Source organism: Alnus glutinosa, chromosome 10, assembly GCF_958979055.1.
Source record: "Alnus glutinosa chromosome 10, dhAlnGlut1.1, whole genome shotgun sequence".
Lineage (NCBI taxonomy): Eukaryota > Viridiplantae > Streptophyta > Magnoliopsida > Fagales > Betulaceae > Alnus > Alnus glutinosa.
In genome coordinates, this window is record NC_084895.1 from 16,104,776 (window position 1) to 16,130,442 (window position 25,667).

Here is a 25,667-nt window from a genome sequence, read left to right on the forward strand (position 1 = left end):
AATATAGGAATTCTTTCTGCATCAGTTTTAACAACATATTTTATGTTGTTTTTGGACTCATCGATGATATGCTTTTCCCACAAGGATTGCAGGGTTCCTGTGAATCCTAAAACCAAGAGGTCAATAACCTCTGGTTGGCTTAAGCTATGGTTGGTAGCATAGCTATTTGAGACCATAGTCATATGAGTCAGCTTATCTAGAATTTGCTGTTCTGATAAACCATCGATGTTCCATTCGTATAGTTTATCAGCAAAAACTACAAATTGACTTTGAAAATTTCTTTCCTCAAATTGGATATCCAGAGGAGTTGGCCTAGGATACCAATTGTTGGAGGAAACTTAGGCTTGTGTATCCTTTTCAGTTTTAGACTTGAAATGGCTTTTTCAACTTGTCTGATATTATCATCAGAATCAGATTCTGAAGTGGTTTCTGTTTCAGATGAATTCTCAGAAGTCTGATAAACAGAAACTTGTAAGATGAATAGATTTTTCAGATCTAACTCATCCGTGAGCTCTAGGTCCTCAATGGCTAGGATCCCAGAGATTGTTAATGAAGAACATGTTGAGTACCAAGATAACAATTCCTCATCGATTTTGATGATTGGAATATCCCTAAGGTTCCTAGTAAAGAAATTTACAGGAAAAAGTGGTTAAAGACATCATTCAAAACTGAACATCATGTCAAAACCGTTGAACAAGTCTATGCTCTAAACAAAGAGCATGAAATATGTCAGCTTTTTAGCCCTGAGGCCATAAGGAAACATAAGTCTGAAGGCCACAACTTTATCCATATCGGATTAGTCCAAGTTGCCATTAAGCCCCCTGAGATCTGCCAATGACAGTAAAATGCAAATTACTTTTAAAATAAGCAAAGCTTATGTTAAACAAGACAGTATAAGTTTTAAAGTATCCTTTGTCTTGGTTAAGAATATGACTGACAAAGTCATATTAAGTCTTCCTTTCATTACTTTGTTGTATCCTTTTACAACAGATATTAATGGTCTGATTACCTACTTTTTACATGAAAAGGTTAAGTTTATGTTCTTAAAAGAACAAGATGTTAATCAATTGATTGCTTACAAAAGCAATTCAATCTCTAAGTCTATTAACCTAATTAAGTCAAAAAAAACTCAACAAATAAAGTTTTTACAAGAAGAAATTAAGGTTAAAAGAATCAAATAACAACTAAGTCAAAAATCTCTCCAACAAAGGATTCAACTCTTTGAAGATAGGGTTAAAAGTGAAGTTTGTTTGGATCTCCCTACTGCCTTCTGGCATAGGAAGAAGCACATAGTAAGCATTCCTTATGTCAAGGATTTGGACGAAGGAAGAATCTCCACTAAGGCTAGACCAATCCAGATGAGTCAAGAGACTATGGAATTCTGCCAAAACGAAATAGAAGAATTATTGTGTAAAGGCATAATTCATAAAAGCAAATCGGTCATGTTCAGCCTTCTATGTTCAGAAGAATACTGAACTAGAAAGGGGAGCCCCAAGATTGGTTATCAATTATAAGCCCCTCAACAAAGTTTTGGAATGGATCAGGTATCCAATCCCAAACAAAAGAGACCTAATCAATCGGTTAAGCAAGTCTGTTGTCTCCACTTCTTTGCTCATTACAAAGTATCATGGATTTTAAAGTGACAATATATCCTAAGCCAGAATTGTATTGACAGACAGTTCTCTGTTAAGTGGTGGGATAAGTTTGATTTCTCAATAATTCAATCCCGTCTTGATATTGAGTTCCCTATCAAGCCAGAAGCCACCTTAGTGGCCCAAGTCCAGACTCGATCACCAGAGCCAATTGCCCAGCTTCCTCAGGCTCCTAAGTCAGGATCTTCTACCTCTTCCAAAGGAAAGAAGCCCTCTAAAAAAGACCTCAAACAAATTTCCCTTGCTTTCATGCAACAATTTAGTGAAGCAAATGATGAAGAAGAAGAAGTTGGAGACTCTACAGCAGATTCTTCCCCTCACCTAAGCCATACAAACTTTTGATTTAAAAGGTTATCTTGAAACTTTAAAATGCATAATACTATAGATAAAATCTCTTTCTTAATAGTACTATAACTTCTTTGTGCAGAATTCCAAACACCTGAATGAAACCGAACAATTTGTTCAGGTTGATTGGAATAGACTTGTTGTTTGAGAATACCACCGTAACCAATGTCGGAGGCATCAGTCTCAATGATCTTAAAAGAATCAATAGTTGGAATGCCAAGACAAGGCAAAGTCTGAACATGGAGCTTAATTTATTTGACAAAGGAAGTATGAGTCTTAGTAAAAGGAGAAATTGGATTAGGAATGATATATATATAGTCATATGGGCTGCATTGTTGGCCTCCCTCCTAACATGTTGAATCTCTGACTGAGGAAAAGCATATAATATGTTTATATACTATATATTATATAAACATATAATATAGGACTTTCAAGCATTATGTTATATTATTACTAATTTACTATTGTATAATTTATATATATATATATATATATATATATATATATATATATATATATATATATATATATATATATATTCTTACATATTATATACTACTAGCTAGTGGGGTAATTACTTATAGTACGTTGTATACTATACAATATATTAATATGCATGCATACTTATAATATTAGTAATATTGTAAGTAAGCATGCATGTTTTACTTATATTATTACTTGTGCATGGTTACTTACAATATTGCATGTGCATGCTTACTTATATTATATATAATTTTGTTATACAATATTAATTATTCTATAAGCATATTTATAAATTAATAACACATGGTTACTTATAGTTGTATAAGATATTATATAATGTATATTATAGTTGCAAGTATATTAATTATATATTAATACTTAAACCAAATTATATGACAACATCTTATTTACACTAATTAAAATTTGTTACTTAATATTTTTTTTTTAAAAAAAAAAAAACAATTTGTTACTTAATATCTTATTTATACAATTTATTACTTATTTATGCTTAATTAAAATTAGTACCAAATTTAATTTAATTACTTAAAATTTAAAATGTGACTATTGGATAGGCCAGTAAATTGACAGGCCACTAAATTGTGGCGTGTCCCACTGACACGCCACTAATTATTTTAGTGAGGTGTTAGTTTTCAGCACGTCACTAATTAGTAATGTGTCAAAAGTACATTACTTCTGACACGTCACTAATTGCAAAGTTTTTTGTAGTGACTCATGGGTGTTAAGTCACACATTGATTACTTATTACGCGAAACTGAGCTTTATAAGTGATTCTAAAAAAGCTTTAAATTGACTAATCATTTTAGGATGATAGTGCAAATGTGTTTTTTTTTTTTGTCGTTACAGTGGATGTGAGGATATGTATCAATTCAAATCCCTTATAACATTGAATAGATTGTCCATGATAGTTTTGCCACGTGCATTTAATTAGTTTTGCCATGGTATTTTTCTATATATCTCTTGTTCATCTCTCATTCATGTATTTTTTTTTTTTTTTGTCAAATCAATCATTGAATCAATATGACCCAATTTATAAGTACTACAAACTATACAAATGATGTGAATCAACTACACAAACATTTGTTTTTCTTATCTTGAAAAACAGCAAACGTATTGCAACTCTTAACTACACAAATATTTGTTGTTTTAGCAATTCGCTTTTTCATATGTTCATTAGCACTAGAACTATAATAAAGAAAATTTTCAAAAGAAGTGAAAGAGTCGTAGCCCATATTGGTCCTCCCCTCCCTTCGTCTTTGTTATTGTCGTTCACCACAAGAGTAAACAAAAGGATAATTATAATCAAAACAAATAGCTGATTGAAATATTAATACAAAGAGTAATCCATGGTGATTATAATGAGATCGATCCAATCATTTTCCCTTATCTGCTCTATAGCTTTAAGAACCAAATACTTCTAAAGCATTGTACCGTGTAGAGCTGTCTAATAATTTAGTAAAAACAACTAGAAAGTACACGGCCTATTAGCTCAGTTGGTTAGAGCGTCGATCGTGCATATAACACGAAGGTCGCAAGTTCGAAACGTACTTGGCCACTCAACAAGTTTTTGAAGAACATTATTCGCACTTCGTTCGACTTGGGAGAGCTGGATTCAATTGCAAGTAAAGCCGAATGGCCTCCAAGAGGTAGCTCAATCGGCTGAATACCACGCCTCATAAAGCGGAGGTCACTAGTTCGAATCCCTCTTCCCCCCCTCTTGTGTGGACATGTCAAAAAAAAAGTAAAGCCGAATGTAATTGAAGTATTAAAGTTTTCTTTTAAAACAAAAGGGCATTAGAAAGCTCTTGAATGGCGCTTCTACCATATGATAGAAATTACTCGCATGCTACTATATATATTGTAACGTCATTTAAAATTTTACAAAAAATACATTTTACCTCTTAAAGTTTAACCACTTTTTCATTTTTGTTTCAAATTTTTAAAAAGTGTCAATGTATTCTAACAAAGTTTCTGAAATTTTTAATGTAACCATTTTGTTAGCCATTTTCGTATTCGTTGACGGAAAATAGTTCACGTGCATTGATGTGTGTTTTAAATAGTACTCGTAAGCGCACGAATCGTTTGCAATATAGTGTGTGCAAGTGCGAGGTCGAATCCACAGGGAAATGGTCAAATATTGGTGTCTTGTTTAATCAACCTCATTTTAACATAGTTCCAAAGGTTTGAGAATTGATTCAAGAACAAAAGACTAAATAAAAGAGATGGAATGAAATATGCAAATTAAAAGGAACTAAGGCTAAGGAATCCACCAAACCAAATCCTACAACTCACACTCTTGGTTTCAACTTGAACACCCAAAGAACATTAAGCTTAGAGTGTCATTCAAGTTTCTTAACCATAAACCCAAGAACCATTAAATGAATCCAACACATAGACAAATCACAAAGAGTACCAATTGAAATCAAAACATCCAATGTATCATTCAATCACAATGGATATCATCATTCAAACCGATAAAACAATGTATTCATCGGTTGAAACACATAAAATGTCCTCTTTCCCCCACTAACCACATTCATTGCAAAAGATAAAGCTTTAAATGAATGGAACTTGAACAACTAATATGATATATCATTAAATGTGCAAGTGGTACAACAAGATTGTGAGTGTCATCAATGGAAAGGTTTCATCCTCAACCCTAGTTGAGGTTACTAGCCTTCCATGACTAAGAACACCACAAGAAAATGATGAACAACCATGGAAATGAAAGAAAAGCTTTACAAAGAGAAAGTATCTGAAAATAAAACTACTGCAATACACTACAAGATGCACGAAATTAAACCTATCTACTGATTTTTTGCTCTAATCTACTCCATTCTCTCCTCCAACAAGGAGGCATGGCTATGGCTTTTATAGAAGAAAGCTAGGGCTAGAAATGACTCCTCTACCCTCCTCTAGGGTTCCTCTGCTGCTAGAGACAACGAAAAACACGAAACCAGCGTGTTCTGCAACGAAAATCAGAGGGAGGACTGCTTTTTGGCTTCTGATTGGGCGTTCTGGCGCGCTCTGCAAAAGCAGTTTCTGGGAAATTTCGATCGATCGACTTTTATTTCGATCGATCGACTTCGGGCAAAGTTTCGATCGATCGAATTTTAAGTTCGATCGATCGACTATTCAGGATCTCCGAATTTCCAGTCATTTCCTTATGAAATTTGCCATTCCTCTCTTATTGTCCTACAGAAACAGAAAACACAAAAACTAACCAAAACATTAGAAAATAACAAGGCTAAAGGTCTAACTAGTGCAAATCAAGGGGTCCAAATACACAATATTTGGCACTCATCATGCATTTTTTGGTAAAATGAATTGAGTGCTTACATTGAATATTTCAAAAACTTTGTTAGAGCCCATTGTTACATTTTAAACATTTGAGGTAAAAGTGAAAAGGTGGATAAATTTTGAGCGTTAAAATATATTTTTCTCAAAAAAAACTAAAGCTCTATAAATAGAGCATTTGTACTCAAATCAAATATTAAGGAAAGATGTAGCCTATATGACTTTAATGTACGGATGTAAGCCACATGCCCAAATACCTCAATCTTTATTTCTTTCTTCTCTTTCCTTTATCTTTTTAAATTATTAGATTCTATATGGCATGAGGTGTATACCTTGTAGCCAGAGAATGTATTGCTCTTAAAGGTTTTAGCCAACAATACGGCAGGTAGAGAGAACACAACACAAGAAAGCAACAACCTTTTCAAAGCTTTTCCTATATATATATATTTGTGGACTTAAGGAGACGACTGTTGTGACACTAGAATGAAACAAAATCATTTTGTTAAGAAAATAAACGAAGTTGTTTCTTTTTATTGTCTTTCATGTTGAGCAACTACTAGGCCGCGGTGGGCAAAATATTCGATTATCACTGAATCGTTATCGACTGTATACCGCATCTACCGACTTCCGGCTGTCGGTAGTAAAAATAAAAAATTTACACTAACGTTAGTTCGGTTCGATTAATCAGTATAGTTTTTATTTCATCGGTTAACCGAATTGAACTGACTTAAACATATAGTTATCAGTATCTTTATATAGAGAAATGTCAAAGTATGGTAGGACAGCTAGCGTCGTAGCAATATTAATCAGTTATCATTTGATTTCATATATATTGGTGACAATTTGTAATAATTTAAGATAATAAATATGTTAAGAGTATTTATAAACATGTCTAATAAACACTTTTTTAGCCTAAAAAAATTCATTTGGACTCAAAATCAACCAATTTGAGATTACGCCCATAAAAATAGGTTTGGCCCATCCTGGACGTTGCAAGAAAAAACATCTCTCGTGAGCTGCATATCGTTGAAAGAAGATCCTTTGGAAATTAAAGAGTTATTATTATTTTAAACAACGTTGTCATTATTTTTATTTTTCATATAAAACCTTACCTAAAGAAAATCATTTATACATCACCAGTGAAGCCATGGACAAAGGCTTTTGTGGTTCTACTCGCCCGCTCATCATAAAAATCTTTCCACAATATTCGTGCCTATGTCAGCCTTTTCTTATATATATATATAAAAGAAAGAAAAATATATTTTAGCCCTAACTACCATCGTATTTTCATTTACAATTTCAAAATTTAAAAAGTAACATCAGCGACTTTTATGTTACGAATTTAGCTTCTTTGTGGTAGTTTGCTTGGATGGCCCAGATTTATCAAGGGGATTTGGAACAGAGTAGATATAATGCTGGGGTAATGGGGGAAATTAATGAAGGAATGCTGGTAGTAGTAGTTGTATTAATGGTAGTAGAGCAACAGTAATGGCAGAATTTGAGGTGCCACCCTCCAGGAGACAAAAGCAGTAAATGCCAATAGAGAGATAACCCTAATGACCTAGAGGCCTTATATTTATAGCCCCTTACAATTAAGCCCATTAATTCCTAGACAAAATAGACCCACCTAAGGCCCAACATACTGGTCCTTATTTACTAAGACCGGTGGCCCAGGTCTGCTGCCCCAAAACGCACCGTTTGGACCCACTCCAGCTGGAACGCAACTCAGCTACTGATACCCTTCTGAGCCATGTGTCCCCACCGCAACTCCATTTCTTCCCCGAACTTCTCCCAGTCTCTTCACTTCTCCAAGACTCCATCTTTACCCTTCCTCTTCTCTCAGTACTGTGACAACTACCCCCCCGTTCAGAACACCTTGCCCACAAGGTGTGGGTAAGCGTCCTTGAGACGGTGATACTCCTCCCAAGTGGCGTCGTCAGAGGTCTGCCCTTCCCAGCGAACGAGTATTTCGACAAGAGCCCGGTTATTCTTCGGTCGCGACCGGCGGTCCAGCACCTCGACAGGTTCTGGCTGCAGAACCCCTCGTGCATTGACTGGAGGTAGTTTGGGTAAGGGCACCACCGCGGATCCAAGCTTCGGCTTCAGTTGTCTCACGTGGAAGACCGGGTGGATACGGGCCTCCGGCGAAAGCTCGATCTCATAGGCCACTTTCCCCACCTTCCTGAGCACCCGAAACGGCCCATAGAACCAAGGCGAAAGCTTCAAGGCGCGGCGATGGGCGATGGGCGATGGTGGTTTGGCGGTACGGCTGGAGTCTCAGGTAAACCCCTTGGCCCACCTTCAATTCACGCTCAGTCTGTTTTAGATCTGCATATTTTTTTCATCCGTTGTTGGGCCTGCTTGATGTTGTGTTGGAGTAGTTGTAGGATTTGCTCACGGTTTCGGAGTACCTCGTCCACCGCCTCCATGCGAGTGGTACTGGGGACATAGCTGAGGAGTCGCGGTGGTGGAACCCTGTAGACTGCCTCGTAGGGTGTCATTTTAATGGCGGAGTGCCAACTGGTGTTATACCAGTATTCGGCCCAGGGAAGCCAGTGGTTCCACTCCTTAGGGTTGTCCTGTGCAAAACACCTTAGGTAGTTTTCTAGACTTTTGTTCACCACTTCCGTCTGCCCGTCGGTCTGTGGGTGATAACTTGTGCTGAGCTTCAATGAGGTTCCCTGCATCCGAGATAACTCTCTCCAGAATAGGCTAGTAAAAGTAGGATCCCGGTTGGAGACTCTTGACTGGGGCATCCCATGGAGCTTGAAGACATTCTGTATGAATAGCTGAGCTACCTTAGCCGCGGTGTAAGGGTGGGAAAGGGCTGTAAAGTGGCTATACTTAGACAACCGGTCCACCACTACCAGAACCACGGAGTGCCCTAGTGAGAGAGGAAGGCCTTCAACAAAGTCCATAGAGATGTCAGTCCAGACTTTCGTTGGGATGGGAAGGGGCTGAAGAAGCCCTGCCGGCCGAGTATTTTCATGCTTGTTTTGCTGGCAAATGTCACATTCCCTAATGAACCTCTTGATTTCCTTTCGCATGCCCTTCCAGTAGAAATCCCGCTTAGCCCTTTGAATGGTTTTGTCACACCCTGAATGCCCCGCCATTGGATCACTGTGGACAAACTTGAGCACTTGGGCCTTCATCTCAGGGGACTGCCCTAAGACAATTTTCTGTTTATAAAGTAAAATCCCATCCCGGGTTGAGTATTTCCTAATGTCCAGCTCATTTCTCAACCATTTCTCCCATAGCGGTTGTAGGTCTTCATCACTCTGATACTGCTGCTTGAGTTCATCAATCCATTCTGCCGTGGGGATAGACAGCAAGAAGAGGGTTCCATCTTCTTCCCAACCCTCCTTACTTGATAGGGCATCGGCAACCCTGTTTTCCACTCCTTTCTTGTACTCTACTACAAAGTCGTACCCGAGCAGTTTGGTGATCCATTTCTGCTGAAATGGCGTGCCAACTTTCTGTTCTAGAAGGAATTTTAGACTCGGTTGGTCAGCTTTTACCATAAAGGGCTTGCCCAATAAGTATGGTCTCCACTTTTGGATTGCTGTCACCAAGGCGAACAGTTCCTTCTCATAGACTGACATGTGTAGGTCCTTGACCTTAAGAGCCTTACTCAAAAAAGCTATCGGCCGATTACTCTGCATTAACACTGCTCCTATGCCCACCCCGCTAGCATCACATTCAATTAGGAATGGCTGGGAGAAATTCGGGAGGGCTAGAACAGGGGTTTGTGAAACTGCGTTCTTAAGGGCTTGAAAGGCTTCTTAGCCCAAATCAGTCCAAGTAAAAGAATTGTGGCGCAACATGGCTGTTAAGGGTGCAGCTATGGATCCATAGCCTTTTATAAACTTCCAGTAGTAACCGGTAAGCCCTAGGAAATCCCGAAGTGCTTTGGTAGTTTTTGGGAGAGGCCAATCAATCATAGCTTGGATCTTTCTTGGATCAGCACAAACCCCCCCAGCCGAGATGATGTGGCCCAGATATTCCACCTCCAAACACCCGAACCTACACTTGGAGAGCTTGGCAAAAAGCTGGTGCTGTTTCAGCACGGTCAAGGCCTTTGTGAGGTGTTCTAGGTGGGTGTCCATATCCTTACTGTAAATTAGGATATCATAAAAAAAAACGAGCACAAATTTCCGTAGGAAGGGCTGAAAAATGTGATTCATTAGACTTTGGAATGTGGACGGTGCATTGGTTAGCCCGAAGGGCATAACCAGAAACTCATAGTGCCCGGAATGGGTTCTAAAGGCTGTTTTAGGTATATCGGATTCCACCACCCGAATTTGATGGTAGCCGGATCGAAGATCCAACTTAGAAAAAACCTTAGAGCCCCATAATTCGTCTAATAACTCATCAACCAAGGGAATTGGGAACTTATCTTTCACTGTCACCTTGTTGAGAGCCCGGTAGTCCATGCACATCCTCCATGTGCCGTAGGCCTTTCGTACGAGCAAGACCGGTGATGAAAAGGGGCTGTGACTCGTCCGGATCACCCCGGAGTCCAACAGCTCTTGGACTATGCGCTCTATTTCCTCCTTCTAGAAATAATGGTATCGATAGGGCCGAACCGAGACGGGCTGGGCTCCTGCCTCCAGCGTAATGGAATGGTCATGGGCTCTCAAGGGAGGAAGTCCCTTGGGCTCCTGAAAGATCCCATCAAACTGTTCCAACACAGCTGTTACTGGGCCCGGTATATGTGGCTGCTTGTCTGGCCTTAAACTTAATGATTGACCCTGTATCTCTCGGATTCCCTGGCTGCCCGTTACAGAGTGGCCCACTAGATGTAGCAGCAGCCCTTTTTTCTCTAGCCTAGGAAGCTTAAAAGAATCACCTCCTTCTAAGTTAACCATGGGCCCCTGCCGTAGGCCTTGTAGGGTGCATGGTACTCCTCCCAAGGTGAACTGCATAGTGAGGGCCAAAAAATCCCAGAGAATGGGCCCTAGGGTTCGGAGCCACTGTATGCCCAAAACTGCGTCACACCCGGCCAGTGGTAGGATGAACAAATCTGTCCGGAAAGTAACCCCTTGTAATTTAACCTCCACCTCCCTACTACGCCCGGGACTAGCCACTTCTTGACCGTTAGCTATTTGGACAGTAATTCCATCCTTGGGTTGAGGCTGGATTCCCAGCGAGGCTGCCAATTTTGCATCCACGAAATTGTGGGTACTCCCCGAGTCAATGAGGACAACAACCCTGTGGAAGCGGATGACTCCGACGATCCGCATGGTTTTCGGGCTTGGGTTTCCGGTAATGGCACTCAGCGAGATCTCCAGAAATTCCTCTAAGAAAAATTCCCCGGGGTCCTCCTCGGTTGGGATAACCGGGTTACCTTCTTCCTCCTCATCCTTTGGCATGCCCTCGATGAGGAACAGCTTGGGCACGGTACATACATGGCCGCGAGTCCATTTGGAGTCACACGAGTAGCACAAGCCAAGACGGCGTCGCTCCTCCATTTGTGCCTGGGTGATTTTCTACACCGGAACCAATGCCTGGTTCGGTTGTGGACCCTTATTCAGATTGAACCCGTGTCTCATAGGGGCTTATGAATTCGGCTTGGGTTGCCCCATTGAGGTAGCCCGAGGAAACATCCCCTTACCATTACCTAGGGGAAGCTCCGAGCTCATGCTCCGCGGGGAGTGGTTAAATGGGGTAGACTTCCACGGGGGTCTGACGCCACGTACCATGCTGGACAGACACTCCTCCTGGATGAGAGCCAGGGAGTAAATGTCTACTAAGGATTTTGGTTTGAACATCCGGACGAGTAGCCTGATTTCACCTTTTAACCCACCAAGAAAACAGCTGAGCTTATGCTCATCAGGTAGCCGATGTACCTTAAGAGCAAGAATATCAAACTGGTTCTTGTATTCCTCTAAGGAACCCTCCTAGCTCAGCTTGGAAAAGGGTTTCCATGGGATCGTCGTAGGGACCCCGGCCGAACCTGACCTGAATTGCCCGGGTGAAATCCGTCCAAGAGCAGATCGCATTGCTGGCCTTGAGCTCCTGGAACCACACCAAGGCTTTTCCATCCATGTGGAAGGCGCAAATGGAGAGACGTTGAGTGTCTGGTGTGCAGTACATTTCAAAGAATTGCTCAGCCCAGCAACACCAAGTCTCAGGATCTTCCCCGTCGAAACGTGGGAATTCCAGCCTAACAGTCTTGGGTTTAAGACCTTCCCCGGAATAAGAACTTTCTGGGAGGGAATGGGACTCACCACCCAAGTTGGTGGAGGGTGGGTTAGGAATATGTGGGTGGGTATGGTTGTGTGGGTCAGGATGGTGGCGGGTATGGTTGTTTGGGGAGTCGGTGTCTGAGTGGGTTTCAGTGTTTAGGATGGGTTGTTTTTCTGGGTTTCTGGGACGGTCATCCATCAGGAGCTGTACCATCTATGTTAGGCGGTCTACAGCCTCATGGGTGCTCTGAATTTCCGCCCGGGTGGCCATCTCAGCTTGAAGACTAGTAACTTGTCCTTGAAGCTGAGCCAACTGTTGAGAATCTTCAGCCATTGCAGTAGAACGGGTTTTCATAGGCTGGGATCGGGGGCTCTGATACCAAATTGGAACAGAGTAGATATAATGCTGGGGTAATGGGGGAAATTAATGAAGGAATGCTGGTAGTAGTAGTTGTATTAATGGTAGTAGAGCAACAGTAATGGCAGAATTCGAGGTGCCACCCTCCAGGAGACAAAAGCAGTAAATGCCAATAGAGAGATAACCCTAATGACCTAGAGGCCTTATATTTATAGCCCCTTACAATTAAGCCCATTAATTCCTAGACAAAATAGACCCACCTAAGGCCCAACATACTGGTCCTTATTTACTAAGACCGGTGGCCCAGGTTTGCTGCCCCAAAAAGCACCGTTTGGACCCACTCCAGCTAGAACGCAACTCAGCTACTGATACCCTTTTGAGCCACGTGTCCCCACCGCAACTCCATTTCTTCCCCGAACTTCTCCCAGTCTCTTCACTTCTCCAAGACTCCATCTTTACCCTTCCTCTTCTCTCAGCACTGTGACAGGATTTTAACCAAAAAACAAACGGCGTACTCCGAACAACAAGACTAAATAAAACACTTTCCGTCTATTTTCTTTCGAAAAACCATCCAAAACATACTTCTTTTTTTCTTTTCCCCTCCACTAACTCTCCCTAGCCTGCTTTTCTTCCCCACGCCACCCCTCCCTACCAAGTACCCACCACCCAACTTGTCCATAATTCCCAAATTCCCAACTCTATCTCACATGGAGACACACGGAAAACAGATAAAACTGTCACATTTCTCTTCCTTTTATCAAAAAAATTCACTCTCCAACCTCTGACTCACCTATCGCACCAACATTTCTCTATCTCACTTGGCAGCTCCAAAAGGCACGAAGAGTCCCAGAGACCCATGCAGCACCACCAATAGCTCGTGCACCCGGTCGAAGACCTACCCTCCCCATTCGGCCATCTGGGTTTGAGCCTCATGGACTCAGAGCTCCAAGAGACTGCTACGAGATCCTTTCATCCCCTCAAATGGGGGGTTCCGTTTAATACATTGTGACTTTTGGTTCTAAACTCTTGATATGATTATACAAACAACTAGTTTAGATGACTTTGGATAAAAATTACTTATTAATACACTACAAAAAAAAAATAAAAAATAAAAAAAAAAATAAAAAAAAAATTGTTTAATGTCGCTCGTACAAAACAGCGCTAAATATCGTGTTTGAACAGGAAACGACATTTAAAAAAAAAATTGAATTTTGTATCGTTTGAACAATAAATGGCGTCATTTACTGTTCATACACCATTAAATTCAAATTTATTAGTATCATTTACTGTTTAATTTAATTTTTTTTTTTTAAAAAAAAAAAAAAAAAATTCTCGGTTGGAGCTTCAAACAATACTAAATGATAAATTTTACCCATATATATTTATAGGGTTGTTTAACATTAAAGAAACTACTGGACGACCAAAGATAGTGATCTTCCAAGCAGATAGACGGAGGGAAGGCGATCCAGCTCGTTCTTGACCAAATTTCTAATTTTCTGGTATCGCTTTTCATCGACATTTGTTTGCTATTCCCGACAAAAAAAAAAAAAGTTCCTTAAGTAACAATAGAATAATATTGGTTTTGAATTTTGAAACCAAAATTTCCTCATTTGTTTTATTATTATTATTATTATTCTTCTTTCATTTATATTATGTTATTGTTATGCTGAAACCATTGAATATTTTAGGATTTATGTTGGCTAATTCAGTGTTCAAAACAATTTGATGTAAGTCAAAATTTGGTAGGCAAAGTGTAATACCCAAACTTGAGCTTAGGAATAATTATCTAAACTCTCATAAATTTTGGTTATTTTCATGAGCTCTCAGGAGTCTAAACTGTCGTTTACATTGATTGGATGAACTTTTCTCAATAGTATGATTATTTTTGTTTTTCTTTTTTTTTAAAAAAAAATCAAAAGTTAATGGACATTGTCACATCAACTCAATAAGATAGAAGTGAAATTGAGGTATGGTATGTAAGATTACCCAAAAAAAAATAATAAAAAATCTATAATTACTAAACTGTGTCACGACAGTACATTGAAATAAAAGTAATATATTGGTGTAGTGTATAGTATTACTCATTGCATTTTGAAGGGTTAGGACGATCGTGAAGAAATTGCATTGTAAGATGATATTATCAAGTTATATAGAGAGGAGGCATGCCGAATTACCAAGGAAGGATGTAAATCCACTAGTAACAAAATATAGGAAATGAAAAATTGAGTGGGTTCATAAAGGGAACCTAGACTTTTAGATTCGTAAAGAGAACCTAAATGATATTATCAAGTTATATAGAGAGGAGGCATGCCGAATTACCAAGGAATGATGTAAATCCACTAGTAACAAAATATAGGAAATGAAAAATTGAGCAGGTTCGTAAAGGGAACCTAGACTTTTAGATTCGTAAAGAGAACTTAAACTTTTAGATTCATAAAGGAACCTAGATCTTTTAACAAACACAAGGTTTGAAGATAGGGAAAAGCCTCTTGCACAACAACTGTGCACAACTTGTACACAACACAAGAGACATGGGGTGCATGGGTCCCACCCCATTTCTCTTGTGTTGTGCACAAGTTGTGCACCAATCATCTCACATGAAGATAACAATGAATCATACTTTTGTTATTGATAGTTCCCATTTAAATAGAAAAACAATAGACTATCAATTACTTGAGAGACTGATTAGGTCTTGACTTCTAAGACTATGACTCTGGAGTCTAATACGGAAATAATCTGAATTAGAGATTTATTTGGTATTGACAGTTACCAAATGTAGATCTTACAGATTCAATGGTAAAAACCTAAAAATACCTTGGCCTAATTAGCCCATATTTCCCATAATGATACTAGGTCCAACTTGGTGTGAAATAATCTTTTTTTCCTTTCATTTTTTTCTCTCATTCTTTTTCTTTTTTTTTTTTGAAAAAAAAAAAAATCTTTTGTTATTAAATAAATTTTAAAATGGTCTTGAGTAGCATAAGCTGATCGAGGCAGTGTTTCCTTATCCCAATGATAAAGTAGTAATTTCTTTCTGATTAATGCTATATAGTAAATTCTTATATAACTGTTATACAACACTAATTTTTACTGTCGCATCATCTACTTATATGATAGTTCTCCATGAGTCTACTAAATAGATTCTTTTTATTTTCTTTTCTTTTTTGTTCATTTCTGGTTTTAAGATTAGCTCAAATTTGAAGCCAGATGTGTTGTACGTTTAATCTTTTTCTTTTCTTTTTTCCTTTGTCTTTAGCAAAAGAAAATTATCGCCATGTCTTTTTGGCAGGTAGTTCTTGTGGAAATTGAAAATTAAAAAAAAAAAAACAAAAACAAAATAGTTGAAGTTCTTGATCTTAACTACCAGCAATTCATCTAAATAACCTAAGCTGAGACTAGGAACTTGAAATAAAATTGGTGGGAGTTTCAAAAGATATATGATTAAAATAAGAACCTCTTTTTTCTGAAAGAAACCTTAACCTCTGGTTGGTTCTTCAGAAATTGTTGAAAAGCATGACACTAAGAACTTGAAATCTGTTATTTTATTCCGTTCGCTCCTTTGAAATTGAAAATCTCAAAACTTTCCATGTTAGTGTTTTCTTGGAATCCAAAAGGGCACGTAAGCTAAATCATCGTTCTTTTATTTTTGTTCTTTTTAGTTGAATTTTCTTATGTTCTTCAAGAAGGTGAAAAGGTAGCATGAAGTAGGAAGGATTTCTTACAATTGAAGCGCTCAAATTTTGTTGAAATTTAGGCAACTCAGAGAGGGGGTTGCTAAGTCTACCTACCCCGAATAGTTTAGGGTGCGGTCATCTGTAAATTGCCCAAATTTCAATTAAATTTGGACACCTTAATTGCAGGAAATCTTAATCCATCATGTTTGTTGAGACTTGAGCCTTGGTTGGGTTGGTTGGTCGTTTGTGTTCTGCTCCCAGTGAGGTTGCAGATTGATTATGGAGGTTTTGGCTTGTTTTCTAGCCTTAGGGTGTTATGTTCCGTATGGGCCAGAGTTCCAGTTTAATCTGGAGTGTATATTCTGTTTGGTGATCAATGAAAGATTTTATTCATCTAAAAAAAAAATCAATCTTGGAATTATTAGAAAGCCTAGGTGGTTACTAGGATTGATTGTTTATTTACTATGTTAACTTGTATTTTTAAAGGAGAAAATATATTTTAGTCCTGAACTATTACACTTCAAAACTTTTAAAAGTGACATTGAGGCCTCCTAAACTATTACCGCGTTTCAAATTAGACATTTTTGCATTTTTCTTCTCAAAATACCTTTGAAGTTATTAAAAAAAAAAATAATTTGAAAAATAATATTGGTGGGGCTGATATGAAAAGGGCTACCCTTTCTTGGTATTTTCAGTTTTCCTCTTTCTTTCTTTTTTAATTTTATTTTGGGGAGAAAATAAAAAAGTATAGAATTTGACATACTTTAAAAAGAATGTCACTTTTTAATTTTTAAAGTTTGAAGGCAAATGAAAATGTGGTATTAGTTCATGGAGCTAAAATATATTTTCCCAATTTTTAAAATTTGCTTTGTCATCATCAAATGGCCTGGTCCTAAATGAATGGACTTTAAATAAGACCAAAAAATGTTTCCGTAATCCATATCATCTATATATCCAAACAAGTTGATAGAACCATAATCTATGTCATCTGAACCAGTTTTCCAGAAAACCTTCAAAGTAGAATTTACAATCCTTACTGAGTTCAGCTTTGAAAAGCCAATGTTATCCTCTTTAGTCTTTACTATGATACAGAGGGATGAGATTCTCTTTGCACAAAGGGCCATGAAAGATGAAAGACATTATTTATATAGTTCAAGTCAAACATCAACATGCCAGTGTACAGAATGGAATTGTAGAAAATTGATATTGTAATCAAATTTTTTCTACAGAAAAAATAAATTATCAAGAGGATCTCAGTAAAATCAAATAAGGTGTTCATCATGATGTCTAGTGTCATCATACAAATTATTACAGCATTTGCAGAACCAGAAAGTAGTTTACAGAACAAAAGGAATCCAACTTTCTTTATTTTGCATTATTTGTACTGTAAATTTTCATAAGGAATGTGATTCTTGGATATGCAAAGATGCCTAATAGTTTTTGACAACCATCTTTAGGATCAGTTGGCCATGAAATGAAGTCTATATTAAAAATATTTACCCAACCCGGGGGTAGAGCATGAAGCATGTATAGATGAGGGTGCGTATTCAGTTTATCCCACAGGCCATTTTACTTCCTTGACAATGCATGGTGCTATTCTAAATGCCTTTAGAAGGGGAACACTCACGGTCAGTATTGCTTTTCCAGTATTGTAAAGCTTCAGTGCTGGTCCTTCTATGTCATTTTCAAGAAAAAAGTGTTTTCCCTTTACGGCTTCTGTCATTGCAATATCCCTTAGCTCCTGCATATATGTTTCAACAATGCTGAAAATCAGTAGCACGAATCAAAGAATAATTCATGCTCAAAACATGAAGAGATAATCAGCACTAACAAAATAAGCCAGTTTCCCGAAAAAGGAATACAGGTTCCCATCTAGGATTATAGTCGTGAGATTATGTTATATCAGCACCTCCTTCCTACACACTGCAGGGAAAGGTCAAGGTGTTGGATGCCGGGACAGGAGGCTACTGCTCCTACATTTTTTAGGATAGAATTCAGCAATAGCTTTCATAATATGGTGGTACCCCATCCCCATAACAAAGACCCTTCCAACCTTGATGTGGGATTTGATCCCAGATCTCTACTTCAACCACCTAGAGACAATCAGCCAGTGCTATTTTAAAGATAAGTTATCCTTACATAGGTAAAGGGGGTACAGGGAAGTATTCATTCAGAGATAGAACTGTTAATTGAGGTTTAGTTCCCATACCAGGGCTTTGTCCCAGAGATATTCTGCCAGCTTCATGAAGAAAGAAAACCATAATTAGGACAGATTTAAGACTATACACATACGTCTGAGTATCAGAAACAAAGTGGAATAAGAACCTTCTTCTTTGGAGCAGTAATAAGATCAGCATTTGCTTCAGCATAAATTGCCATGTCATTAATAGCTGCATTGACCTTCCTCTCATGTATCTGCAGTTCGTGACACATAGAGCTAGAAATTTTATGGAATATCGTTATTAAATAAAAGGGGATATATCAGACATTCCCCACCGTCAAAACCACCCAGAAAAGAAAAAGAAATAGAAAAAGAAAGATTAAATGGAGAGTAGGGACAGGAATTTATATTGCATATGTAGAGGCTAAAGCTATATATTATCATACTCCCGTTTATCAATTGACAATTGGCATGTCTGACGCCAAACTTGACAACCATGCCCAACACTTGTAGACAAATTCAAAGAGTTCCCCTCTATTTCTTAAAATATGTGCGCATATAAATAAGGAAAGAATGTCAGCAGTGTTTCCGCCTCCAAGGTTTTTCTGCATATGCACCAACTTAAACATACATAAGCACATAGCTCAATATTGGTGATTTCAAACATAGAAATGATGCACACATTCCCAGATACAGTTGTAGTCCAGTGTCCAAATTTATAGGTGTGGTATTAGACAGCCATAACAAACCATATGATGGAAGCAAAAAGCTATAAGTAATCTGTTACGATACATAAGCAGGAGGTGTAGCTGAAACTCGCACTGATATCAAATGTTGAACAATTACATAAGGAAATATGTACTTACGATGACACAGAATCCAGCTCATTGGCAGTTATATACCACTGGTGGAGAGCCACGGCCCTTTTTCTCCTGGAATTGATAACATAACAAAATTAGAACATATGCTTGCATTAATTTGCTCACACCTCAGCTGCATATAACTTTAACAAAACTGCCAAAAGACCTTCTATTTATTGTTTTTATTTTCTTTCATTTGATACCTCGACCCTTTTCTCAAGGTTCAGTGGGAGAGATTTATTTTGTATTATCATGATGATGCTGGTGGAGCAATAGAAATAGAATATAAGCAAGGGAGTCACTATTTAATACTTAAATCAAAAGAATTCATCTAAACCACCATAACCATAGACAACCCCAAATTTGATGGTGAAGAATCAAAAAGACATGGGGAGGGTGACAGGATAGTGTGGAATCTCTCTAAAAAAGGTTTATTTGAGGTGAGATCCTTCTATAAAGAGCTTATTAGGAAAGATGGCCCTTTTGTCCCGTGTTTCCCTTGGAAGAATATTTGGCGTATTAAGGCTCCAACTAGGGTGGCCTTCTTCATTTCGTCAGCTGCTTTGGGCAAAATATTGACGCATGATAACTTACGTAAGAGGAAAGTGATAGTAATTGAGTGGTGTTGTTTATGTAAGAAGAGTGGGGAGTCTATTGATCACTTGTTGCTTCACTGCGAGGTCGCCCAAGCTCTTTGGAGCTATGTCCTTACTTTATTTGGGGTTGAGTGGGTTATGCCACGTACGGTGTTGGAGTTGCTGAATAGTTGGGGGGCGGCGCTTGGTGGTGGTCATGCTATAGAGGCTTGGCGGTTAGCTCCTTTATGCTTGCTGTGATGTATTTGGAGGGAGCGGAATGCTAGGCTGTTTGAAGATGTAGAGACATCCATGGTGGAGCTACGGAAGCGGTTGCTCAATATTTTATATTTTTGGATAGCGCCCTATCATTGTTTGAGCTCTTTTACTTATGTTGAATTTTTAAATTTATTCTCTGTTCGTCCCTGTTAGGGGTTCTTTTGTATACTTCCCGTGTATAAGGGTTGCGCCGCTTTGCGCTTTTTTATATTATTGCAATTACTTATCAAAAAAAAGAATCAAAAAGATTTTTTAATTACATCAAAATTCTGAGTTTTCACATCAGACAGCACATTTCCAGTGAACAACCAAGTTAAAGTTCCTTTAATATATTTTTTTGATAAGCAAGAGAAATATCATTAAAAAACGTAAAGCGCGGACAAAGTTTTCCTTTAATATGTTAGAGTGCTGCTATTGTGTATTTGTTTTCTTGCAATGACCCCATAAGATTACAATTTGTAGCTGTTATTGTTCAAGGATATTCACTTCCAAGAAAAAGGATAAACATTTCAAATACATATTTATACAAGCTTTTCATCTTATATGCCCGGCCATTCATAAATTACAACATCAACTCCTTAATAACATTCATTTTTTAGGGTAGATCATGCAAATAAGGAGTCTTTGTATTTCAATGTTGATGGATAGAACCAGGTGGTATGAAATTCTGAATTCTGAGCATCATTTGATACCGGGGAAAAAAATAAAAAATAAAAAATAAAAAATAAAAAAGCAACGAAATCATTAACACATGAGCATGCCCCTCAAACCATGGAAGTTGACTAGCTTGATATGAGTGCTACTGAACGAATACCAACCCTCAAAGCAAGCCATTGTTCTATTATCTGAAACATCTTGACTAGCTCTAAAGTTGGATGAATTTCAGATACTAATTCAATATGTAAATAAAAAACCAATTCATTCTGTTTTTCTTTTTGATTGGTAAGTTACACACACGTAGTAGATCTTCAACCCATAATGACACCCTCTACATTATTTTTAAAACGAGAAGTTCCATTTGAGCTAAAGCGCATTGGCAAGAAATCAACTCATTCTTGCAAATGGTCAAGTTTTACTGTATGCTTTTCAGATGGTTAGCTACAATTAGGGGTGAAAATATTGCTGAATATGGTTCCATAGATTGCAAATTCTAATCCACGTTTTTCTCTTTTTTTCTTCCCTTAACCCTGTTCTAGTAGATTCAACCTACCTAGGTAATGCTGCAGGCTTTTCCTCAAGTGTGAAAGACCCAATACTAGGGTCTTGTTTCGAGAATTAACAAGAATTGATTATCAACACAAAGGAAATAAATCCAAAAAACAAAATCACAAAATATAAACTAGTAAAACCAGAAAAACAAATACTACTACCATCTATTAGTTTCCAAGTTTGTCACAGACAGTCTTTCAGGAAGAAATGACGGAACATAAACATACTCTGCAATTTCTTCTGCTATCACAACTAGACGAGCACTTTTGGCTTCCTCTCTCAAAAGCTCTGTCAAGCCATATAAAGCTTCTTTCTGCATCCACGTAATAAATTAATCATTTACATGAAGAGTAAAGCAATGAGGTGGTGGGAATTAATCATCTACATGAAGAGTCCCGTGTACAACTTGCACACCAAGGTGTAGGGGTGAACAAAGATCTTGATGAGCTACTTGACTGACCGTCTTTTGTTTGAGATGACAGCAGTGAGGTGGTGGGAAGAGCAAGAATAGAGGCTAATATGTGAAGAATCATGAATTCAGCGACCTGGATTTTTCGAATATGCTCCAAATCCTCTATTTCTTCTTTTCTTTAGTTGGTTCTGCTACTTCTATACCTGGAATTTGACAACCAAGGAATACCGAGAGAAGAAATGAAGAAAATGATGGTGAAGAAGGTGGTTACTTAAATTTCCATGAAGGATTAAGATAAAATGATGAGTCTATACCTGAATCCGGATACTTGAGCAATCTTGGGCCAATCCTCACCCGCTTAGCTCTCGCATCTTTGCAATAAGATAGGACAATTCCTTCGGGCAGTGATTTAAAACTGGGACATTCTGGAGCATCCATCAATTTCAAGCACTTGAAGTGATGTGCAGTTGTGGATCCACTCTGGTATAGCCGTCAAGTTTTCACAATCTGAAATCTGGAGCCTTTGTAGAGTGGTCGCATGCTGAAGCCCCAATGGGAGAGACACCAATTTCGGAAGACGTGAAAACTTCAAAAAGAGGAGGCTCTTAAGACCTTGCCATTGCATCTCATCCTCAACATTGGCTAGCTCAAGCTCAGGACAATCATCAAGATTCAGGTATTGAAGGGCAGCGAGATGTTGTATACCTGGGGAGAGAGAATTTAATCTATTGCATCCCTTTATCATTAAAGAATCGAGAGAAGTGAGGTTCTTCAACCACTCATCTGGCAGAGTTTCTAGGTCAGGAATGGAATGCAGTTGTATAGACTTCAATTTTGAGAGAGGAGTGGATGAAGAGGAGGTTGTTGCTGTTGACATTGGGCTTTGTGGTGCTCCCATATTCATCATCATTGTCTGTTGCAGTGGCTTCCAGCTAGCATCCCTAAGGTACAACTTTTCTTCAAGATGTGGAAACGTTGGCATGGAAGTCAACATAGGGCAATTCAAGATCTGTAATTGTGAGAGACAAGGAAAGGAAGGGAGTAAAGGATGCTCTGTATTTTCAATGGAATTATGACTATCACTATTGACCTCCACAGAAGAATCCCTCCTCCTCCACCACCCCTTGAGATTAGGGCAATTACAGAGGTCGATTCTCTTGAGAGACGGGAAAAAAGAAGAAGAGAACTCATTGGTGTCACCACTTTCTGATATGTACTCCATAGCGTCCATTTGGGAAAGATCAAGAACTTCGAGAGAAGACAGTTGACTCAATGGTGGCAGGTATTGGCATTTCGTACACTCATATAATCGAAATGTAACAAGATTTGTGAGTGACAAAAGCCAACTTGGAAGCCTTGAACCCCAATTGCCTTCTAAGCAAAGCTCTTTCAGATGTGGATGCGGTTGGAGGACTTCCAATAACACCTCATCATCAACATTAACGTTTGAAGCATTGACACCTCCTTCAGTACTCCATCGTAAAGACAAACCATGAAGATATTGCTTCTCTTTTAAATTTGCTTCCTTACATTCTGACGCACCATCTTTCCCATGTCTCATATTTTTAATATCTAACTTTCTTCTCAGGTTATTTAGTCCATTTAGTTCTTTTAACCCACTGCTATATGGAAAGAAAGGATCCTTGTGGACCACAAAGTTTGATAACGTCTGGAGATTAGTGAGTAACCCCAATCCACATGGCATATAAGTCAACTGTTGACATCCATCTATCTCAAGATGCCTGAGATTAACTAATTCTTTCATGTCTATCGGTAATTCTTCAAGCTCTTTACAATGTAAGAGTTTTAGTGTCTGTAAATTCTGCAATCTGGATATAGAATTTGGTAGCTTCTTGAGATTCTTGTTCGAAGAAAGATCAAGATATCTTAAATGCTTCAACTCAACATCAAAGCTTGGTAATTCTTCAAGCTCTTCACAATGTGAGAGCTTTAGTGTCTGCAAATTTTGCAACCTGGTTATAGAGTTGGGAAGCTTCTTGAGATTCTCGTTCCAAGAAATATCAAGATATCTTAAATGCTTCAACTCAACAATAGAGCTTGGCAATTCTTTAAGATTTTTACAAAATGAGAGATTTAGTGTTTGCAAATTCTGCAACCTGGATATAGAATTGGGTAGCTTCTTGAGATTCTTGTTCGCAGAAAGATCAAGATATCTTAAATGCTTCAACTTTCCAATAGAGCTTGGCAGACAATCAAGATTTCTCCGGTGCAGGTCCAGCACGCGCAAGAACTTGGAACTTGAAACAATTGCTTCACAATTTGAAATGTTGAAGAAAGTGTGATCATCACAAAGAAATGTTCGTATCCTACTTGCTTTACACAATGAAGTTGTAATTGATGAAGCATCGCAGTAATCAACAACTGAGACATGACGAGTTCTCTCATGAAGGCTTCTCTTCTTATCATCAAATGTGGTGATCAACGATCCTGCCATTGATATGGCAAGATCATGCATCAGGTCATGCATTTTGCATCTAATTACATTATCAAACTTATCCTTTTTAGCTTCTTGAAAGAATGATCTCCATAGTAAATCCATAAAATAGTCATTGCCAACCTCTTCTAAGCATCGGTTTTGATCATCAGATTCATCACAAGACTGGACAAACCCTTGTGCCATCCAGAGCTGAATCAGTATTGATTTATCAAACTCGTAATCTTTTGGAAACAAACTGCAATAAGCAAAGCAGTGCTTCAAATGTGAAGGAAGATTATTATAACTCAGCTTCAGAGTTGGTACAATGTCATTTTCATTCTGAGGTATTTTTGAGAGTTCATTCTCCTTAAAAGATGACCACTCTGCTTCTGAATTTTTGAAGCGTAGTACACCTCCAATTGTCCTTATGGCCAGCGGGACACCAGAACACTTTTTTAGTATCTCCCTCCCAACTGCTGCGATCCTTGAATTGTCCTCCGGCTCTTTTCCTTTCTTAAATGCCAGTTGCTTCAATAAACACCATGACTCGCCTTCCTCTAAACCCCTTAAGAAATATGATTGAACTGTCCCGCTAATCCTTGCAACCTTTTCACTGCGTGTAGTCACTAATATTCTACTGCCTCTTGCACCACCCATCAGCACTTTTTTCAATTCAGACCATTTTTCATGATCCTCATTCCACACGTCATCCAACACGAGCAAGTATTTCTTTCCATCGATTTCTTCTTTAAGTTTACCTACCAACGTATTCATTTCAGCGGGTTCTGGTTTCTTCTTTGTTGCAGCTTCTAAGATATTTTCAACAATATTTTTAACGTGGAAGGGATCAGAGACGCACACCCACATTTGGAGCTGAAAATGGTTTTGGATTTGGTCATCGTTGAAAATGAGTTGAGAAAGTGTAGTCTTTCCTAATCCACCGATGGCAACAATTGGAAGGATTGAAACATTGTCTTCAACGTTGGAGTCCAGCAGACGGTGGATAACAGCCTTCTTATCATCGTCTCGACCAATAACTTCTTCCGCACATACAACAGAATGAGTGTTACCCCTGTGGCTGTTTCCCCCGACACGTGTCTCCACATCGCGTACCTCCAACAGGAAATTCCTCCTGTCGGCGTTGATGTCATCTAACTTCTTTCTTATGGCCTTAATCTTATGGGCCATTTTAAGACGAGAGGCAAATTGGGTTGATTTGAAAAAGAAGATGCGTACCTTTTTGGTCATTAATTTTCTTCGTTGAGCTTCAGTGGAAAAGGCATCCAGCAAGTCATCCGCATCATACATGGCATCTTCTAGCTTTTTGAGCCAATCTGTGACTTGATGGTTCCCAGCAGCCTGTTTCTCCTTCGCATCCAGAAGCACAGCTTTGATTGTTGAAACGGTGTCGGTCAGGCGTTGAAGCTCATCTTTGACACCCCAGAGCAGTCCGATCTCATTAGCAGCCAAGGAGCCGAAAGTCTCCATGATTCGCTCGGCAGTGCCGAAGAGAATTTGTTCGGCCATAGATCCTGATCCTGATGGTGAGTGAAGGAATCCTCGAAACTCATGCGCTCTTAAAATGGAATGATGTCCGTTGAAAATTCTACGACCTGGAGAAAAATCCCAACACGTCCATATTTAATAATAGTCCAGTAAACTTAAAAAGATAAAAAAAAAAATGAAAAAGAAAAAGTGTCCGGTCAAGAATGGTGTCTA

The 25,667-nt window shown here is 38.5% G+C and overlaps 1 protein-coding gene and 1 pseudogene across 1 annotated transcript; both read right to left on the reverse strand.

Moving 5' to 3' along the window:
* Positions 1-17,431: 17,431 nt before the first annotated feature.
* Positions 17,432-21,418, reverse strand: LOC133880775 (spindle and kinetochore-associated protein 1 homolog; annotated as a pseudogene).
* On the reverse strand, positions 21,224-25,542 carry LOC133880774 (putative disease resistance protein RGA4). Its single transcript, XM_062319774.1, has 2 exons — positions 21,826-25,542; positions 21,224-21,714 (listed from the first exon to the last, which is right to left on the reverse strand). The coding sequence occupies exon 1, from the start codon at positions 25,473-25,475 to the stop codon at positions 21,921-21,923; it is 3,555 nt and encodes a 1,184-aa protein (XP_062175758.1). The 5' UTR covers positions 25,476-25,542; the 3' UTR covers positions 21,224-21,714; positions 21,826-21,920.
* Between the last annotated feature and the right edge of the window lie 125 nt (positions 25,543-25,667).